Genomic DNA, 17630 nt, shown 5'->3' with positions numbered 1-17630 from the left:
AGCCACGACGGCTGTATTTGTTGGACGGACTCGGATAATTTTAGGTCAAAGAACGCTCAATTGCGCTCTTTCATCGGAACACGTTTCGGGAACAAAGAAATTCTCAAGCATATTCGCAGCGACGGCCCACGTAGACTACGGCCTGCTCTGGTTTGTGGAACGACGAAGACGAGGCAGCTTGGATATCCTCCAGACAATTCTGCATCACAGACCACACATCAGGATCACTTGATCCTAGCCACTCTTTTGAAATAGACGCTTAACCTATACACTCATTTCAGGAACCCAACAAAAGTTGGTATCCCGATATCCAGATTCGCGGTATTTGTGCTGACAAGCCGGGTAGCAACCTCTCTTGACGACGGACAAGTGCGGACATGAAGGTCTCGGTCGTTGCTCTTTTTTCTGCCGTGGCTGCAGTGTCTTTCGCCGAAGCCGTTCCTGCGTCCCATGCTCGACGATCGGACTTTAAGCCCAGATACTACTTTCCGAGGGCTGTCAAGAGACAAGTCACATCATTCGCAAACACCACCACGACCGATCCTAGCAGTTCGAGCAGTGAAGACTCAGGAGTTGGGAGCCTCCTCTCCACTCTGGGAGATGTCTTGTCGGGAGTCGCATCCGCCATTTCGCCCGACACTGTGACTTCGATACCCGCAAGCACTGATGCATCAGTAACTGATCAGCCTCTCACTCAATCTTCACTCGAAACTGGTCCCGTTTTCATTCCGACGTCTACAGAGACAGCCATTGCGTCTGCAACTGATGTGTCCACCGACGGCAGTACCGACACCACACCGACGACCACCGATCTCCCCAGCACCATTACCGACGCTGCTACCACTAGTACAACGGATGGCGAGCTTGGCATCACGCTTGGTTTGAGTGGTATTTTAACAAGCGATACTGCGACAGAGACTACGACTGGGGCCGACACAGCCACTACCGATGCTGCATCATCTGCACTTTCCTCTGCAAGCGATGCTGCAACCTCGATCCTGTCAGTAGCGAGCTCTCTACAATCGGTCGCTGCAACAGCTGCTAGTTCGGACCTGGCGTCGATCACCTCAGCCTTGTCCTCTGCTGCTTCGGTCGCATCCTCAATCGCGTCAGACGTGAGCTCGGCTGAATCAGCCCTCACTTCCTCAGATCCTGGAAGTGCGGCCACTACGACTTCCGGTATCGCGGACGTCACATCTGACCCCTTTGCCTCCACAATCACGCCCACAATCACTCCTACAGACTCGGTCACTCTGCCTACAGACTCGATCACTACGCCTACAGACCCGGTCACTACGACTGATATAACTACGCCACCCCCAGGCACCCCTACTGTGTTACCTACAGATAGCGATACAGTGTCTCCGACTGACGTTGGTACTATCACGCCCACCCCCACGGATACCAACACTACAACACCCATTGTTATCGACACCGTATCCCCGACCTTACCACCAGTAACCCTCAATAATGACACTATCACTACCCCTCCGATCACTACTCCGACGGATTCCACGACCCTCATTCCAACGGATACCACAAGCGATACTGCAGCAGTCACGACAAGTGAGATTCCGACAGTGACACCTACTGAAACTCCGTCAGTGACGCCACCCATTGTTGGGAACTTCACCACGCCTCTGATTACGACGAGTACCATACCGACTGTGTCTGTACCTGTTAATACCATCGAGCCAACTGGAACGGATTCAGCTACGGCTCTAACACCACAGTCTAGCATTATCTCTGCACCGTCGACTATCTCACCTCCCGATTCTACGTCATCAAGCCAGGCCGTGATCCCAACTACTCTTCCCCGAGTAATCCAGCCTCAGGGCGGTGTTCCGGACGCGCCAGATAACTCCACCTTGATCCAAATTGGGTTCACCTATGCTCTGAACTACGCATTTGTTGTCTCTTCCTCAACCGCGGTCTCACAGATCTTCGCTTATCTCCCTGTTGGTATCTCACATGGTCTCGGTCTTGACTTGGATGGAGTCGTCATCCAATATTTGCAACCATACAACACTTTGGCCACGGTCGACTACATCACCACTTTGGCCATGGCTTTCATTCCCGCAAGCAAAGTTGATGCACTCTCTTTGGAGCTGTTGAATCCCAATTCCGACCTGTACCAGAACTCAAACCCATCTGTCGTCACTCTAATGGGCATGATTGATCCATCTATTCCTATACTCCCTGGGTCTGCCGTCGCTGGTGGAGGCACTCCTGTCAATTCGGCAAACACTGCTGCTACCACCTCAGACACCAGCAAATCTAACGACGGTTCTCCCGGCTCCTCAGACTCTGATAATTCTCCAGTCCGTCCTTCTTCGGTCGGTATCGCTGTAGGGGCTGTTGCCGGTGCCGCAGTCTACGGGGCTGCAATGTTCCTAGTAGCCCGACGGTACAGAAAGAGAAAGGCCGGCCACCAAAGGGCGAGCAGCGTACAGTCGGGTCAAGTCAATCGGCCTGGAGAACAATCCAACCTGGTGGCTGCTGGCGCCCGAGGTAGCTACGGCACTAGGTTCGGTGGACGAACCTCTCGGAACAGCGACCGCAGCAATTCAAGTCGGAGCGGTCGAACCTACATCAGTCCACCCGTGATGGCGGAAAACAGCCTGGGCTGGAACTGATCGGGCCCGAAGAGGATGCCAGTGGACTTTTTGTACAGAGAGCGTGTTCTTCAGTCACCATCCATGCCCGTCCACGATGAATCTCCCTTTCATTTTCAATGGTTTTTATTTTCCTTTTCCTTGTTTATTTGGGTTTCAAAGAAGGTGAAGAGGTTTATCTGTGTGAGAATTTGCAGAGTTTCATTAGAATAACGCTGCAGGAAGCTGAAAGAAGCGGTGGCTGAGTTGTGGAGGACTATGGGAAGAGAGGAGTGTTGAAATGTGAAGGCCTCGAAAGTGAGACGGGCAGGACATGTTCAATTTGCGAGGCTGCGGCTGGTGCATCATACCTCCGTGTTGTCTGGGGAGGGTTGGAGGGCCAAACACACCTCCCATGCTCCAGACAAAGGTGTCGGTAGCATCACCTCAGACCAGGCCAGACCAGATCCAGAGGAGTGAGAGGATAGTTGAGAACAGAGAGAAGTTGTGCAAATCAAGTCGTCCCCCTGCATCTGCATCAGCGGTTCATCCAGGCCAGATGTAATGTGTCCTCGTAACGATTCTATTCACGGCAGCTCCGTCTCGTTTCTGCCTTCCATCCGCCCGGCCATTTTGCTCTTGTAGAAGGGGTGCCAACATCCAGCGGGAGCGGGGAGTGTTTGCGGTGTGCTCTGCTCAAGACAGACCAGATATCAGGATGAAATAGAACAGAACCGACCGGAAGGACGGGTAGATGATCAGAACCATGCATGTAATTGTACGGAGTACCACGTCCGAGAAGGGAGGGAGGAAGAGAGAGAGGGGGGGGGATATAAGAGACCTCGATATGGTTACTTACACTTACCGAGACTAGATAATAGATGGATGCTCCCCAGATGCACCGCAGATTCAAGTTACATATAGGTAGGTAGGGACTTACTTAATATGCTCGTCTTGTGGGGGTTCGCTATAACTGCTCACTGCTCACTGCTCACTGCTCACTGCTCACTACTCCCTACTATATGTAAGGTGTGCAAAATCAAACCGGTCCTTCCTAAACCCCAGGCGACTAAGTGCAAGTGTAGTATGGTCATGGTGTTCAAGAGCAAGGCTCCAAGCCAACGATGAATTCGAAAAACCGTGCCCAAATCTCAATTCGATTGTGATTCAATCGCATATCCGTTCCATCCCGATTCCAATGCCAATTCCAGAGCCGCAACAATACCAATGAATCAGATCGCTCCTGTTTGAATACCTATTACCTTGATGTTGATCTTGGCTCAAACATACATACGGCCATCCGTCCTCGCTGTTGAATTGTGCCCAGACAGGAACGGGCCAGAACGGGACGCCGAGGATATGCAGAAGCAGATCGTAGAGTCCACCAAAGTCAGAATCAGGCATTTTTGTCTTTTCCTGAAGATGAATCCATTCTCGAGTACGCATTCGCATTCCTCAACCGGCCGCGCATGGGGAAGCGTTCATTCAACAATGCTTCTTCGGTCGCTGACACTGACGCAGACGTTGATGCCGATGCTGTCATGGTGGCCTTCTGAGCCAACGTAATAGTGTCCATATCGGGGTTTGCTGCAGCAATCTGGCCATTTCCGCCTGTGCTGCTACCATCCCCGTTCGAGTCCAGGCCTGAGGTGTCTTCAGTGTTGGTTTCCAACTCGATCAGATCGCCCATCTTGTCGACGGTCGCGCCTCTGTGGCTCTTTGCTCCAGCGATCTTCCTCACCCACCCTTCGATCGCGCCTCCCACCTCGCCCAGGCCGGAGCCATTCGAGTTTGACCGTGTGCTCCGCATCGAGTCCGTGCTTGCGCGTGGCGTAGCGGCCCGCGGGGTCGGAAGACGCAGACTGAAGCCAGACCGCAATGGTGGTGTTTGTTGCAAAGGGGGAAGCAGGTCGGGCAGATACTGGGCGAATTGGCGGTTGAGAGGGTCCTCCGCGGGCCCTGGACGGGCAGCTTCGGTGCGCAGGCCGCGCAGGTTTCCCACCCCGCCGGGGCCTCGAAGGGCTTCGGCAAAGGACCCGCCTGTGACGCTGGACGAGCGTTGCCGGCTGGAGGTGGAGCTAAGTCGGGACGTCACTCCAGGCCGGCGGACCGGGGAGGTATTCAAGGATGCTGTGGTCTGCGCTGCATGAGTCGGTGGATGACGGAGCATGTCGAATGAGGTCTTGGGCGTGGAGGGAGTAGAAGCGTCGGTGAGCGTTGCGTTTGATTTTCGCCGGGGGCGAGGGAAGTAGCCCAAGGCGCGACGCGGGACGCGCACAATCTCTACTGCCTCTTTGAAATTGGGTAGCATGACCCAGGAATCGTGTCTGAATTCTGTCTCTTGAGACATGGATGTAATGAGGGACGAGGGGTTGGAGGTGAAACTAGTCGATAAGGTCGCGGAATTGCCTTGCACAGGTACATGTGTCCCATTCACAGCAGCGGATGAGCCACTTTCCGCTGGTGATGAAGCAGGTGCGGCGCGGAGGCTCAACTGGTCCAGCCCGAAGCCAGAATCGAACATCTCTTTGGACAAGTAGGGACTGTCGACCTTTCTGCCCCTTACCGTACACCCTTCCAGCGGTATCACGACGTGACTCCTTGTTTGGATATTGTCGTTGGGCCAGAATCGATTGATCTTCCGGAAAACCTCGGCTTGACAGTTGTATTTGATAACGACGCCAGCCAGAGTGTCATTTTTCTGGACTTTGTGTAGGTAAACGAGGGCGTCGGCATCCGAGTCGGCCAGGCCGTTTGCGTTGGTAGAGGACAAGCCCGCATCGGAATCTCTTCTCTTGTATCGTCCAGAGCCATCACGGCTTTCTGACGCACTAGCTAGCAATAACACCTCCCTCTTCTTTGCTTGCACCATGGCTTGTCGCTCCTCGATTGCTCCCGGGACTGTAATGGCAGCCTCCACCGTCGAAGGCTCGGAGCTGGGGCCCCATTGCGCAGTCGGTCGTTTAGGACCATACCGCTTATCCTGCTTCATCCAGACGGGCGTCTTGAATGGCTTGTCCGTTTTGTCCTTGGATGGGCTGTGGACATCTCCCAAAAGTGTCGAAGCCAGACCTTGGATTGACGACCATGACTCCCATAGGCCTTGACTCCCTCCTGCTCTTGCTCTTCCTGCGGAGGCTTTTGACGCGTCTGAGGCAGTTCTGTTACGGGGATTATTTGCCCCGCCACCATCTCGTTGGTCGTCCGTAGATCTGGTTCGACTGCCACCGGTGTTCGGGGAGACGCCTCTGCTCGGAAACCGTGGCGGGGTGGACAAGGAGGATGTGGAGATGGCCGTGGTCTCGACCGTGGTATCATCTTCGACGTAGGAGATCAAACGAGGAGCACGCGGCCGGAGTGTCGAGGAGCTGCTGCTCAAGGGGGAGGATTGGTAGAGCCCGGCAGGGTGGGCACTGGTGTTCATGGTTGGCCCGAATGCCAACACGCGACATTGAGGGTTGACGACATGGAGAGCCAGGAGAGAGCGGAGTCAACGCGGAGAGACAGGACGGCTGTCCGTCCCTGCAATAGGGGGGAGGAGGAGGAGGAGAAGGAGGAGGATGTGTCCAGGGGAAGTCGTTGTTGGAATTATGATGCCTTGGGACAAGATAGGGTCGGAGGTGACCGTATGAAGGAGGATGGTTGGATCGTCGATGGTGCGATGGTCCAGCGACACATACACAGTAAGCTGAATGGGAGGTACTACTACTGCAGGAAGCGGACAGTTTGTTTAGAAGGGAGTTGACCGCTACCATGCAGTTTGTGGTCTCTATTTCCGGAGACCTGAGACAGACAGGCCACCGAGGAAGAATGACAGCCGCAGACGTCCCTCGTTTCTCTAGTTACAACTGAGCCTCGTCATCTACGTCGAGAGTGTCGATAAAGCCAGTAACTAGATTCGTCCTACAAGCCTCCGGAGCCTCCCCCAAGGCGCCTAAGCTGGCTAATTACATAATTTCTACTGCCACGCGTCCCGAAGAATGGACTGGCAATTCTCAATATTCAATATTCAATATGGGTCTCTCCATTTACGGATACACAGTTCACAATCCTCCTGTTCGCTCACCTCCTACGCCTTAATATCTCGCTCTCTTTACAGCGCGGCTCGTTCCATAGCATCATGTCATAACACTGAGACACAGCTCGAAGGCCTAAACAGCTCAATAGTCTCTGAGCTCATACAATATCTGGCCTATTTGCCCCTCAAACTTAGGTACTACTATCGAATCGGATCTGGTACCACGAGTACAATATCACTTTGAAGACGTAGCTGTCAAAGTCATACAGTCTAACATCCGTTGCGGTAGGTCTTCGTCCACATGTGCAGAAACTCCATATAAGTCCCCATATAGTCGTAGATCCAGTGACGTCCTTCGGGTACAACTCCGTATGCCGTAGAGAAGTACCCGTGACGAAGATGTCCTGGACAAGCATTACATGACCTTTTGTCGGTCTATCCATCAACAGCCATTTTGCCATCACTCATCCCGGCCATTTCCCCATTGATCCCAAAGAACTGGAACCAATCTTCCACGTTGAGGGTGGTGGGTGCCACTGGAGCATTGCCAATCGAACTCGTGGACCATCCGTCGCTGTCATGCATCTCCATGCCTCCTCCCATGAGTCCCGGTATCCCCGACGGCCACACTTGTGGCTGGCCGGACATATCCACTTGTGGCATTTGTTGACCATTCATTCCTGGTGCTTGCATTTGGAGTTGAGGATCAACCGCGTGGTTCATGATAGGACTGGCGAAATTGATGGCATCCCCAATGGTTCCGTCAGGGAAAAGTTGATCCGGTTGGAAATTCTCCCACAGTTGTTGGGAAATGTTTGGTGAGTCCCTGGTGACCAGGAAAAGATCCGGCGGAGTGGCAGGGATCGAGTATCCGTTGAACGGGGAGTTGGCTCTGGTGGGACCCCGCGAGGGTAGCCGAGACGGTCCACGGGATCGGGAAGTTGGTAGATATTGTTCACCCGGAAGCGGGGGGGATCCTAGGAAGTTGTGCTGGTGTTGGTGCTGCTGCGGAAGATCGCGAGAAGGGGTTGCAGCAGGAGTTTGAGGGCGCGACCGCTCATACGACATTTGGGGAGCAGGCGGACCAACGTTGAACCCTAGATCGATGTCGTCAAACTTTCGCTTGGTAGGGTTTGGGGGTGCTGCGAGGTTAGACGTGGGTGCAGACGAGGAGTGCGTTGTGCCATTCGTGTTCCCGTTTGCATGTCCAGCAGCCTGAGGCCTGGAACGTTGAGCTTTTCTGCCCGTTGCTTTCTGCAGTCTCTCCTCGAGGACTTTGTTGCCGAGAATGGATTCAAATAGAGTGTGCACCATCTTTGCGACCAACCATACCTTGGAGACTTCTTTCAACGCGTTCATACATACGTTGATACGCTCCTGGCTGGCTGCCACCACTGACGGTACTGAAGAGCGCATTTGATACACGTGCATAATAAGTGCTGAAAACAAACTGTATACACTGTAATGGGTCAGACTGGCAGCAGAATCGTGCGTTTGGGCAACTTACATGAACGCCGGCGTATACTTGACTTGATCGTGTGCCAGAAGGTTTTCCATGATCGAGGTGATCATGCCAGCGGCTTGGAATGCTATCGTCCTCGAAGGATAGGCCATGTCGACATTTTCATGGTCGTTCGGTTTCGCCGTGGCAGGGGGCATGTGAGCGCGGTGGAGCAGACATAATGTTGTACTGGGATCGATTCAGTTCAGACTTTCGATATCATCCGACCGATACTTACTAGTAATTCGAGTGTAACAAGGCTGACCAAAAATGGTGGCGTGAACGTTCCCAGTACACCTCTCGAGGACAGTTTTGAAGCCAGTCAGCCAAGGCCATGTCGCTGTGGGTGAGGTCGATGGCATTTGTTCGTCGAGCCTTGGACGCGACCGAGTATTGTTGAGAGAGTACAAGCCCCATGATCTCGCAAAGCTTGACGTACTGCAAGAAGAACTGAACATGTACTGGATCTGGCTGAGAGTCATTGTTTGTGTCTCCTTCGTCTTCGATGAAATCGTCTTCGGTGATCATCTCGACGTCCGAGTCATCCGTGTTGATGGAAACCGGACGGCCAAGGGCAACGGCGACCGAGCGATCTCTCGTGAAAAGAGACCACCAGACTCTTTTCCAGAGCCGCTTGTCCTGTCTACTCAGCTGAGAGCTTTCGACACTGGGCAGCGCTGTCAGCAGGCGTGTTGCCACATTTGAGCGACGGATGCATACCTTCGATGCATACCGGCGCCCTGAGCCACCACAATCGCCACTCTGGTCCAATAAAAAACATTCTTCGTCACATCTGCTCCGATGTTAGACCGGGCAGCGTCGGCATATTCAATTGACGCCTGGCCCTTACCTTCTGGGCCCTCCCAGTACCAGCCCATTAACACTAGAGCCTGCACGATAGTGATGCGGTCATCTTCGTAGTTTGCATCATATAGTGCCTTTGCGCGTTTGTAGAACGTCATTGCTGCAGGCGTCGTCGAACCAGTGGCATCCATAAGCTGCGGGTTCTGGCAGACCCTTGAGCCGGCCAGTAACACAGCTTGAAGAAGTAGTAAGGATGGCGGGTTCTTGGTGTCTTTATACCTTTTCATAAACCGACTTTTATTGATGACGGGCACAATTGGCGCCACCCACCGGAAGTAAGCGTCGACAAGCTCATCACACAGAGCGCGAGGCGGAAGTAAAAACGCCCCTCGCTGTTGAAGAATCTCGATCTCCATCTGGTCCGGCTCGGTCAATCGAGCTCGAGCACCTCTGATGTTCTCTGGCAAGGGATAATGAACCACATCTGTCGTGCCATGCCGATCATGAACCAGTAAAGACAGGTTCGAGGATTCCCCCAGGTAGGCTACTCGACCAGCCTCTTTTATTGGTGCTCGGGCGAACTTTGGCTTCATGAACTGTGCCATGGTACCATTATTGGCGGCTTGCTGGGCGGCTTGTGCCTCGGAAATCTGGGTTGAAGGCATTCCATCTGGCGAATTGTATCCGACAGTCGGTTTCGGCTGCGAAGGGCGTGCGATGCGAGGATCTGTAGGCGTAGCAGGCTGTTGCGACTCGCCCACCTCACTGATGCATCATACGTTAGATTTTCGGTATGAAAGTACCATGCATTTGGCTTTTTGGGAATGGCCCGTGGCACAGGCACACGAAATGGATAGCTTACCTTTCCTCGTCTTTGGCTCGAGCGGTACTGGCTCGCTTCCTTTTCGGTATGGGTATCCTGCACTCGATAGAAAAGGCGACGCAGTTGGTACAGGGCACCCTAGACGCGGTTATTCTCCATGTGTAGCCTCGACGATTACCTGCTTGCTTACCCGAGAGAGGCGGCATCGCAGCGGACCTATGCGACAAACGTGTCAGTTTCTTAAGTCAGGTGGCGGCCATTGCAGCAGTCCGACGACAACGAGGAAACGTACTTTGCGGGCGTGGCATGTTTCTGTACAGATCAGAGGTTAGCAATACCATCGCAATACCATCGCAATCACCAAGTACACTTCAAGGATGTGGGTGTTCTCTATCCTCATTGGATCTGGACGTTGAAAGTGGCGGCCTCCAGTATGGAGGATCGAGAAGAGAGGCACTCTGAACCGAGGTTCTCGGTTTGTCGCGTTCTCCAGCGAACGAAAGTAATATTTGACCTCGTCCGCGGCAGCATTCCTGACTATTGTGCGACCTGCGACGAAAACATATATATTCCTCGTGTTCGATCCAGTATCCCAACCATTCCGCATGATCCGAGCCCGTGGGAGGATGAGGGGTTCAAAAGAGGGACAGGAAGCAAAGCTTACCACATGCTCGAGATGCGCGCTGCCTATGTGGAGTGTGTTAGCGAACAGCCTGTACGGTGGAAAACTCTGTCCGAGTCTGTCTGAAATACCTTCTGAAGCTAGGGTGGCCAGGTGTCTGGTTCGCCGGTGCCTTCTTGGTGGCAGGCTGGTCGTTGGAAGCCTGCAACGGCGCATGCGCAGGAGTTGACTGCGATTCAGAGGGCGGGCTTCGGTCGCTCATGGCTGCAGCGTCGAGGGGTTTGTGAGGAACGAGACAGTTGAAGAGGGCTGTTGTCGACCGACTCGGGGGGAATGGCGCATGGCGGTTGCAAAACTTAGTGGGCGAAAAGGAAGCGGCGACGAGATGAGATGTTCAAGTTTGCAACAAAGATTGGAACTGGGCGGACGCAGCGGGCGGGCGGGCTGCCTTTGACGCTCTGGAGGCTTCCCGGCTTGACCGTCTGTCCACCTGTCGAGTTATGTATGTAAGTCGGGGTCTGGGGTTTAGCCTGGGTCGAGGCAGCTAAGGGCAGGCGGCTGTCCACACTTGACTTGCACTACGGAGGCTCCTTAGGCCCCTAAGCCCTCAGAGGGCTCCTTGGGCCTCTGCCGCCCATCTCTTGCCCTCCAGACGCCCACACCACCATCAATTAGGCCACCTTTAGGCTCAAGCTCTAGGAGCTCGGGAAGCATGTTCGAGAGATTGTGGGGTAAGCCTAAGGCCTAAGCAACCACCCCGACCGCCCATCACGCGGCGGTTTCCTTCGCATCACCGCCGAATCGGGCATTGACCCCGATCAACTTGCACATGCCATGCCCATACCCATGCCCATGCAACGGCAACATCGCTCTGCATCAATACACCCTGTGTGTCCATTCCTTCAGCAGGGGAATATGCGTATTAGGTGTGAACGAGTCTGATATACCGGGAGATACCCGTTTGCAGCCTCGAGCCAGGTAAAGGCTCCAGGAAAGTGCATGGCAAACGAATGCCTGGAGGTGAGACAGGCTTCCAAGCCACATTGCCACTATTGTGGCCTGCCTCCCTGCCATCAGAGCACGATGCCGAAGCTCATTCGTTTGCCCATCATTCAAGATGCGCCTAAGACAATGCGTTCCAATCCCAGAAGGTCAGCAGATCGGCTCCTACACCTACACCGTACTCTGTAGGACTGTACGGCGTCCATTCTCCAGATCGATGGCGGTATGGAGAGCTGAGGCTGAAAAGCACATGTTACATATTATTGTTGGGGCTGTTCCAGCGCTTCCTCCATATGCGAATTCACTCCCGACGACGACGACACAGTACTCCATGCTCGATTGTCTCCGTCCTCTATGGCTCGGCTGGGCCGCGTGACCTCCGCCCCTTGTTTGAAGAAATCGGTCGTGCGGAGAGGTCGCACATCTCCAGCCTTCATTTGGTCAATCCTCTGTCCACTCTGTATTTGACGCTGTATCATCTCCCGGACCGGTGTCATTGCTGCTTCCCGACAAGCCTCCTTGATGTCGCTTCCAGACATTCCGGACATGACCCTCGCAAGATACTCCATGTCGAATTGTGACTTGTCGATCTTGGTATCTTTGAGGATGATTTTTAGGATCTTTAACCGTTGTGATGTGTTAGGTAACGACACTGGGAATTTCTTTGGCATTCGTCGTAGGATCGCATCGTCAATATCTTGAATGCGGTTCGTGGCCCCTAGAACCAGGATCCGTTGAGGCCGACCGGTTGATGATGCGGAAGCCAGCCCATCCCAGTGGGTCATGAACTCTGCTTTCACCATGCCGCTCGCCTCGTGCTCCCCGCTTCGCCGGGTGCCTAGCACCGCATCGATCTCGTCAATGAAAACAATGGCCGGTTCGAGCTTCCGAGCAAGGGAGAAGACGGCATTCACAAGCTTGTTTGAGTCGCCGAACCATTTTTCGGTCAATGTCGAGATGTGGAGATTAATGAAGCATGCGCCGCTCTCATGTGCCAATGCTTTGGCCAACATTGTCTTTCCACACCCAGGTTGCCCATATAGCAGTACCCCTGATGGTGCCGATAGCAGAGAAGATGAGGTCGAGTAAAGTTCCGGCATGGTTAACGGATATATCACCGACTCTTTCAGCTCTTCTATGATATCAGATAGACCCCCAATATCGTCGAATGTGACAGGGATATCTTCCGGAAACACCAAGTCTTGTAGGATATTTTGTTCATACGGCGACAGTTGCAGCTCTCCTCGGTTGGGGCGACGAGAACCCGGAGGCTGTGTTTGCTGATCGCGCTTAGGATCGTCCAGCCTACGCAGGATAGCGGAAGATTGCAGACGTGTCTGTTCTTTTTGCTCCGCCTCAGGGTCATAGTTCATCTGCCTCAGCACATATTTGACCAGGTAGTAGCCTCCGATAGCCTGAAGAGGATTAGATGCTGGGCAATTGTCTGAGAGGCTGGATCTGCCATACCAACGGGGCTGTAAAAGCAATCTCTTCGAGGAGGCGTTGCCACCAGGCCCCTCCTCTATCTGGCGACATAGTGGTTGAGGGACTGGTCGAGGACGCGAGGGCACCAGAACATGGATTGCGAGTTGTGACGGGTGTGCTGAAGACGAAAGATCGCCTTTGCAGTGTGGCGCCTCGGGATGGCATGTCACATGTGACCGTCAGTCAGATAAGCGAAACCGGGAAACCGAACTAATCCGCATCGGGAGCACTGTTTACTGTGCCCAAACATCTGCGGGAGCGCACCTGGGGAGCAGTAGTGAAGAATTTGTGCTCCCTCGCCGACGCTTATGCTTCAAATTCACTTCAATTTAGACTCACAAATATGAAAGGCATCGCTGATCTCGTGGAATCTGCTATGGAGGAGTCGACCGACTTCATCGACGAGAATTCGATCCTCTCCTCCGCATCAGACGCGACGGCGGCGAGCACAGCCAAATCCGCGCCGGCAAAGAGAGGCAAGAAACGGCATCGCGTCACCATGCCTTCGAAACCGAAATCGAAAGTTCAAAAGTCTGCGCCCGCGCCCGCGGCCGGCCCCGGCAGGAAGACTGCGACAAAACGGATGCCCGCGACAAAGCGCAAAGCTCTTGAGGACCACTTGGAGAACACGGACGTCAATGGAAACCAAGACTTGGAGGCCTCTGAGGTCGTGCAAGAGGTATCTGCTCTGAAGCCGAAGAAACCATCCCGCGCGAAGGCAAAGCCGAATGCGACCAAGGAAACAGCAGGGACTAACGAAATGGCTGAAGACATAATGGAGACTGAGGGATCGCCTGTCATTGTACGCTCGAAACACGCTGCAAGTCGGAACACGCAGGATGCTCCCAAAGTTAGAGTTACAAACAGGACGAAGGCTGCACCGAAAGCGAAAGCCGTCCAGCAGGCCAGCTCGGCAGATCCCGAAATGCAGGATGATGAAGTTGAGGAGATCGAGGAAGACCCCAAATCAGTGGTGACGGTAGCCATACCGAAACGGAGGACAGCCATGCGAGAGGCGTCCAGGACAAGACAAGAATCAGGGTATAGGCGACGGGCAGAAAGCGCATCTGACGCCGAGCGAGGAGATCCTAACCTTCGCCGCAAATTGGGGGACATTACGCGGAAACTCGAGAATGTCGACCTGAAGTACCGAAACCTCAAGGACGTTGGCATCAACGAAGCCAATGCAAACATGGAGAAAGTCCGCAAGCAATGTGATGCCGCAATGCAGGCGTCCAATGAGTTGATCGCATCATTGAGAAAAGAGCTGGCTATGCAGGCCCCTCTGGCCCAGGAAGCTCGACAACTCAAGAAGCAGTTCCAAACCCAGGAAGAAGAAATGGCCACAATGCGCCAAACCTTGTCGGGCCTGGAGAATTCTCTCAGCGCCGCACAAAATGAGAATAAGGCACTGCAGGCGAAACTAGCAGCGGCCCGGGCACCTTCAGTCGACAATGCGAAAGTCAAGACGCCAGGAAGCGCCATCAAGGCCGCAGGCCATCGACCACTCATGATTGCAAGTGCAGAAGCTGCTCAAGCTGCTCAAGCTGCCCAGACGGCTCAGATGAAGGAAGACCTGTACAGCGACCTGACGGGCCTCATTATTCGCAGTGTGAAGAGAACAGAGGAGGGTGATACTTATGACTGCATTCAGACGGGCCGGAACGGCAGTAAGTAATGTCGCGGTTTTGCACAGTGCTCGGAAAGCTAATGATCATGTAGCGTTGCATTTCAAGTTGTATGTCGATCAAGAGGACGCGAGAACAGCCAGCTTCGAAGAGACCGAGTTTCTCTATACGCCTCTTCTGGATGCCAACCAGGACCGCGCGATGATCGACCTGATGCCGAGTTATCTCACCGAGGACATCACATTTGCCAGACAGAACGCCGCCAAGTTCTATGGCAGGGTCGTGGATACCTTGACCAAAAGACGAACCGAGGAATGAGAGACCTTGTACAGTGTTGATGTTTTGATCGCGTTCAGCTAGGTTGTTGGGTGGTCAATAGGATGAGGCCGGCGTTATTGATTGGAGACGTGCCAGCTTTGTGGCAGGGCTAGGGGATTGTAAAGGCATGAGGGAAGTGCAAATGTTGGTCGTCTACTATGTCATTCTGGAGGATTGTGTGCAGTTTCTTGGGCACTGCGAATGAAGATGCCGCTGTCTCAATGCGGCAAGTGTGATATATACACCAGTTGAGACTCGTTGATGTTCCCAGTGGCGGAATAGCTGGCCAAGGGTCTGTCTTGGTCTGCATACGTGCCGCGCAGCTTGCATGGATTGGGAACTGATGACGGACGGCCATGAAGGTGGAAGAGTAGGAGAGTCACAGGCACCAAACAGGGGTTGGACAGACTCTCAAAAGCTCGGATAGCCGGCCATCTCGGAGAACAATTCGTCCCAGTTGATATCAGCGAACGACTCGCCGTCGGCATCCCATATATTCGGTGTGTCGGACTCAGGTGCATGGTCTCCAACAAGTAACATGGCCGAGGGATCTGGTGCTGGTGCTGGTGCTGATGCTGGTGCTGGTGCTGATGCTGGTGCTGGTGCTGGTGCTGTCGTCGTAGCTGGCTCCTGCAGTGGGACGAAGTACTGCCTGGCCCGACGGACGACACTCAAGAGGACGTTTGCGCCCATCCTCGATCTGACAAGTAGAAATGCATCCGTTTTGTCCCCTCCCTCCCGCCCGGGCCTGCCGTTGTACAAGACCTTGCTGAAACGCTCGATGAGCCAGCATGCGCGAGACATGATATCGCCTTGGGTGATGGAGAGGCCTTGCAAAGTCTGCCAGCCCTGACTGATACAGTTGAAGAGCGTGCTGTTGTTGACCAGATTGTGGTGGGGAGAACTTTTCAGGAGCAGCAGGAAACATACCGCGTTGGTGACCATGTTCTGGACACGACAAGGGGCGTGAAACAGCTGGTCCTGTAGAGCCGACGCCGTTTGGATGATGGCGGTCGCCGTCACGTAGCCTTGGATGAGCCAATGTGAAAGAGTCTCAATCTCCATGGACCTCGACGTGGATCCGGAACCGCCATCGCCGGTGTTGCTGTTGTCGGCCGACGAGAGGGCGAATATGTACAAGATCATCCGGTAGCCGAGGAAGACTATGTACTCAATGGGCGACCAGGAGGAACAAAACTGGCATTCTAGAGCCCGCAATTCAGTCTCAAAGGTCCGGATGATGGGCATCGCCGCGGGCAGTAAGCCTGTGCTCGATGACTCACAGCATCCAAGGCTGGAAATCATTTTAAAGCCGTGTTGTGACAGATGGAGTTGGTGGTACAGCGTGGTAGGCAGCCACGCCGGTTTGGCCACCAGAAGCTCGAGGAGACCTTGATCCAGCTGCACTGTGGCCGGGAGCCCCCGTCCACCATGGACACTACAATGGCGGTCGACAGTTAATGGCCAGGTCAAACTCAAACAGCCGGCGATTGAGCAAATGATTCGTCCTTACCTCACATTCGTGATAAAGCACACCACCCACGTCCTCCTCCGAACGGCCTCCGTCTCCGCGTCGAAGGAAATTTCATTGACATACTCGCCGGCGTGACGTGGTCGATGCAGCCCCATCCCAAGGCCAAAGTTGGTGGCCAACGCGATGAAGGAATGAGATGGATCCTGCGCTCGTGGGTACGGAAGAGGCCACTGGCAGAGTAACAGAAGGGCCTGCATGGCCTGCAAGGACGCGGAAGCCGGCTGGACCGTGTCAAAGGCCATTTTCCGAACTGCCTCGGCCATGGTCGAATACAGTCCACGATCCTCGACCTTTCCTCTCAGCGCGGTAATCAACACGGTCCAGAAGAGAAGCGGGCATGTCCTCGAATACTCCAGGAACTTTGACTGGTCCGGTAGAATGGGACAAAGAGGATGATACTTTGCAAAGAAGCTTTGAATGTGTCAAGTTAGCAATCTGTTGACGAACTCTTTCTTGTCGGTTGGGAGAGACGGGACCTACTGGTCCAGGAGGGCGTGGATTCTTGGTGCCTCGAGGTGAACTCCTGGGATTGATCTCGCTTCGACTTGCGACGAGAAGTCAACGTCTGATATCTCCGCGTCAGGCGACGAAGGCGGATGCTCCATGTGCTGCCTGGTGGACCGCACGGTCGTGGGAGAGGAAGAGTCGGAGTCATCGTCCACACTGATCTCTTGCACTTCTTGCTCGACTCGCGTGAGCCGTCTTACAGTACCACCAGCCAGTCAGCCAAAACGGACTCGGGACTCGGGACTCGGGACTCGAGACTCGGGACTCAGGATAGGCACCGTGGGGAAGAGCACAAGCGACATACTCTCTCTTTTTCTCGCGTCTGAATGTCGGATCTACCGCGCAGATTTTTCTAGACTGGTGGCATCTTGAGCACGGTGAGGGAAAGGTCTGATGCCCATCACACGCCCGCTGTCTCGCCTTAGTTGCTGGGAGAAAGGAGAAAAGCCAGTCTTGGTCCCGGACTTACCTTGGCCTGCCGGCAATGAATGCAAGCAACAAGATTGGGCTTCCTGCCACGCACCATTGGTTTGGGTCGTCGTCGTCGCTGTCAACTGGGAGAAGAGATTCCGAGCGGGAGAAGAATGAGGTCAAGGTAACTGCAGGAGTCGAATTGCAGTACCTACTATGTACTCCGTACTCCGTACATATTATTCTATTCGTCCCTCGGCCATCACTTGGTCGTCCGTACAACACGCCGCCTTTGATCAGTTCACGTAGAGTCTAATAGCCGATTTGACCGAGTTGCACGCAGCTGAAGGCATGAGACGAGGGCTGCTTAGGCTGGTCCGGTC

The 17630-nt window shown here is 54.0% G+C and overlaps 6 protein-coding genes across 6 annotated transcripts; 2 read left to right on the top strand and 4 right to left on the bottom strand.

The window, feature by feature from the left end:
• Nucleotides 1–377: 377 nt before the first annotated feature.
• On the top strand, nucleotides 378–2636 carry A1O3_07118 (uncharacterized protein; the record flags this gene model as incomplete). The annotated part of the gene is made up of 1 exon (XM_007737232.1): nucleotides 378–2636. The coding sequence occupies one exon, from the start codon at nucleotides 378–380 to the stop codon at nucleotides 2634–2636; it is 2259 nt and encodes a 752-aa protein (XP_007735422.1).
• A 1354-nt stretch (nucleotides 2637–3990) lies between these two features.
• A1O3_07117 (uncharacterized protein) lies at nucleotides 3991–6018 on the bottom strand (the record flags this gene model as incomplete). The annotated part of the gene is made up of 1 exon (XM_007737231.1): nucleotides 3991–6018. One exon carries the CDS (start codon nucleotides 6016–6018, stop codon nucleotides 3991–3993), a length of 2028 nt encoding a protein of 675 aa, XP_007735421.1.
• Nucleotides 6019–7047: 1029 nt separating this feature from the next.
• On the bottom strand, nucleotides 7048–9946 carry A1O3_07116 (uncharacterized protein; the record flags this gene model as incomplete). The annotated part of the gene is made up of 6 exons (XM_007737230.1): nucleotides 7048–8071; nucleotides 8120–8302; nucleotides 8352–8780; nucleotides 8834–8909; nucleotides 8964–9682; nucleotides 9780–9946. 6 exons carry the CDS (start codon nucleotides 9944–9946, stop codon nucleotides 7048–7050), a joined length of 2598 nt encoding a protein of 865 aa, XP_007735420.1.
• A 1678-nt stretch (nucleotides 9947–11624) lies between these two features.
• Nucleotides 11625–12900, bottom strand: A1O3_07115 (uncharacterized protein; the record flags this gene model as incomplete). Its single annotated transcript, XM_007737229.1, has 2 exons — nucleotides 11625–12779; nucleotides 12832–12900. The coding sequence occupies 2 exons, from the start codon at nucleotides 12898–12900 to the stop codon at nucleotides 11625–11627; spliced, it is 1224 nt and encodes a 407-aa protein (XP_007735419.1).
• Nucleotides 12901–13192: 292 nt separating this feature from the next.
• A1O3_07114 (uncharacterized protein) lies at nucleotides 13193–14795 on the top strand (the record flags this gene model as incomplete). The annotated part of the gene is made up of 2 exons (XM_007737228.1): nucleotides 13193–14519; nucleotides 14572–14795. The coding sequence occupies 2 exons, from the start codon at nucleotides 13193–13195 to the stop codon at nucleotides 14793–14795; spliced, it is 1551 nt and encodes a 516-aa protein (XP_007735418.1).
• Nucleotides 14796–15206: 411 nt separating this feature from the next.
• Nucleotides 15207–16592, bottom strand: A1O3_07113 (uncharacterized protein; the record flags this gene model as incomplete). The annotated part of the gene is made up of 2 exons (XM_007737227.1): nucleotides 15207–16233; nucleotides 16309–16592. The coding sequence occupies 2 exons, from the start codon at nucleotides 16590–16592 to the stop codon at nucleotides 15207–15209; spliced, it is 1311 nt and encodes a 436-aa protein (XP_007735417.1).
• Between the last annotated feature and the right edge of the window lie 1038 nt (nucleotides 16593–17630).

The sequence above is a fragment of the Capronia epimyces genome, assembly GCF_000585565.1.
Source record: "Capronia epimyces CBS 606.96 chromosome Unknown aczIQ-supercont1.6, whole genome shotgun sequence".
In the NCBI taxonomy this organism is placed as follows: Eukaryota; Fungi; Ascomycota; class Eurotiomycetes; order Chaetothyriales; family Herpotrichiellaceae; genus Capronia; species Capronia epimyces.
Note: the sequence above shows the minus strand (reverse complement) of the source record. Positions and strands in the feature narration are given on the sequence as shown.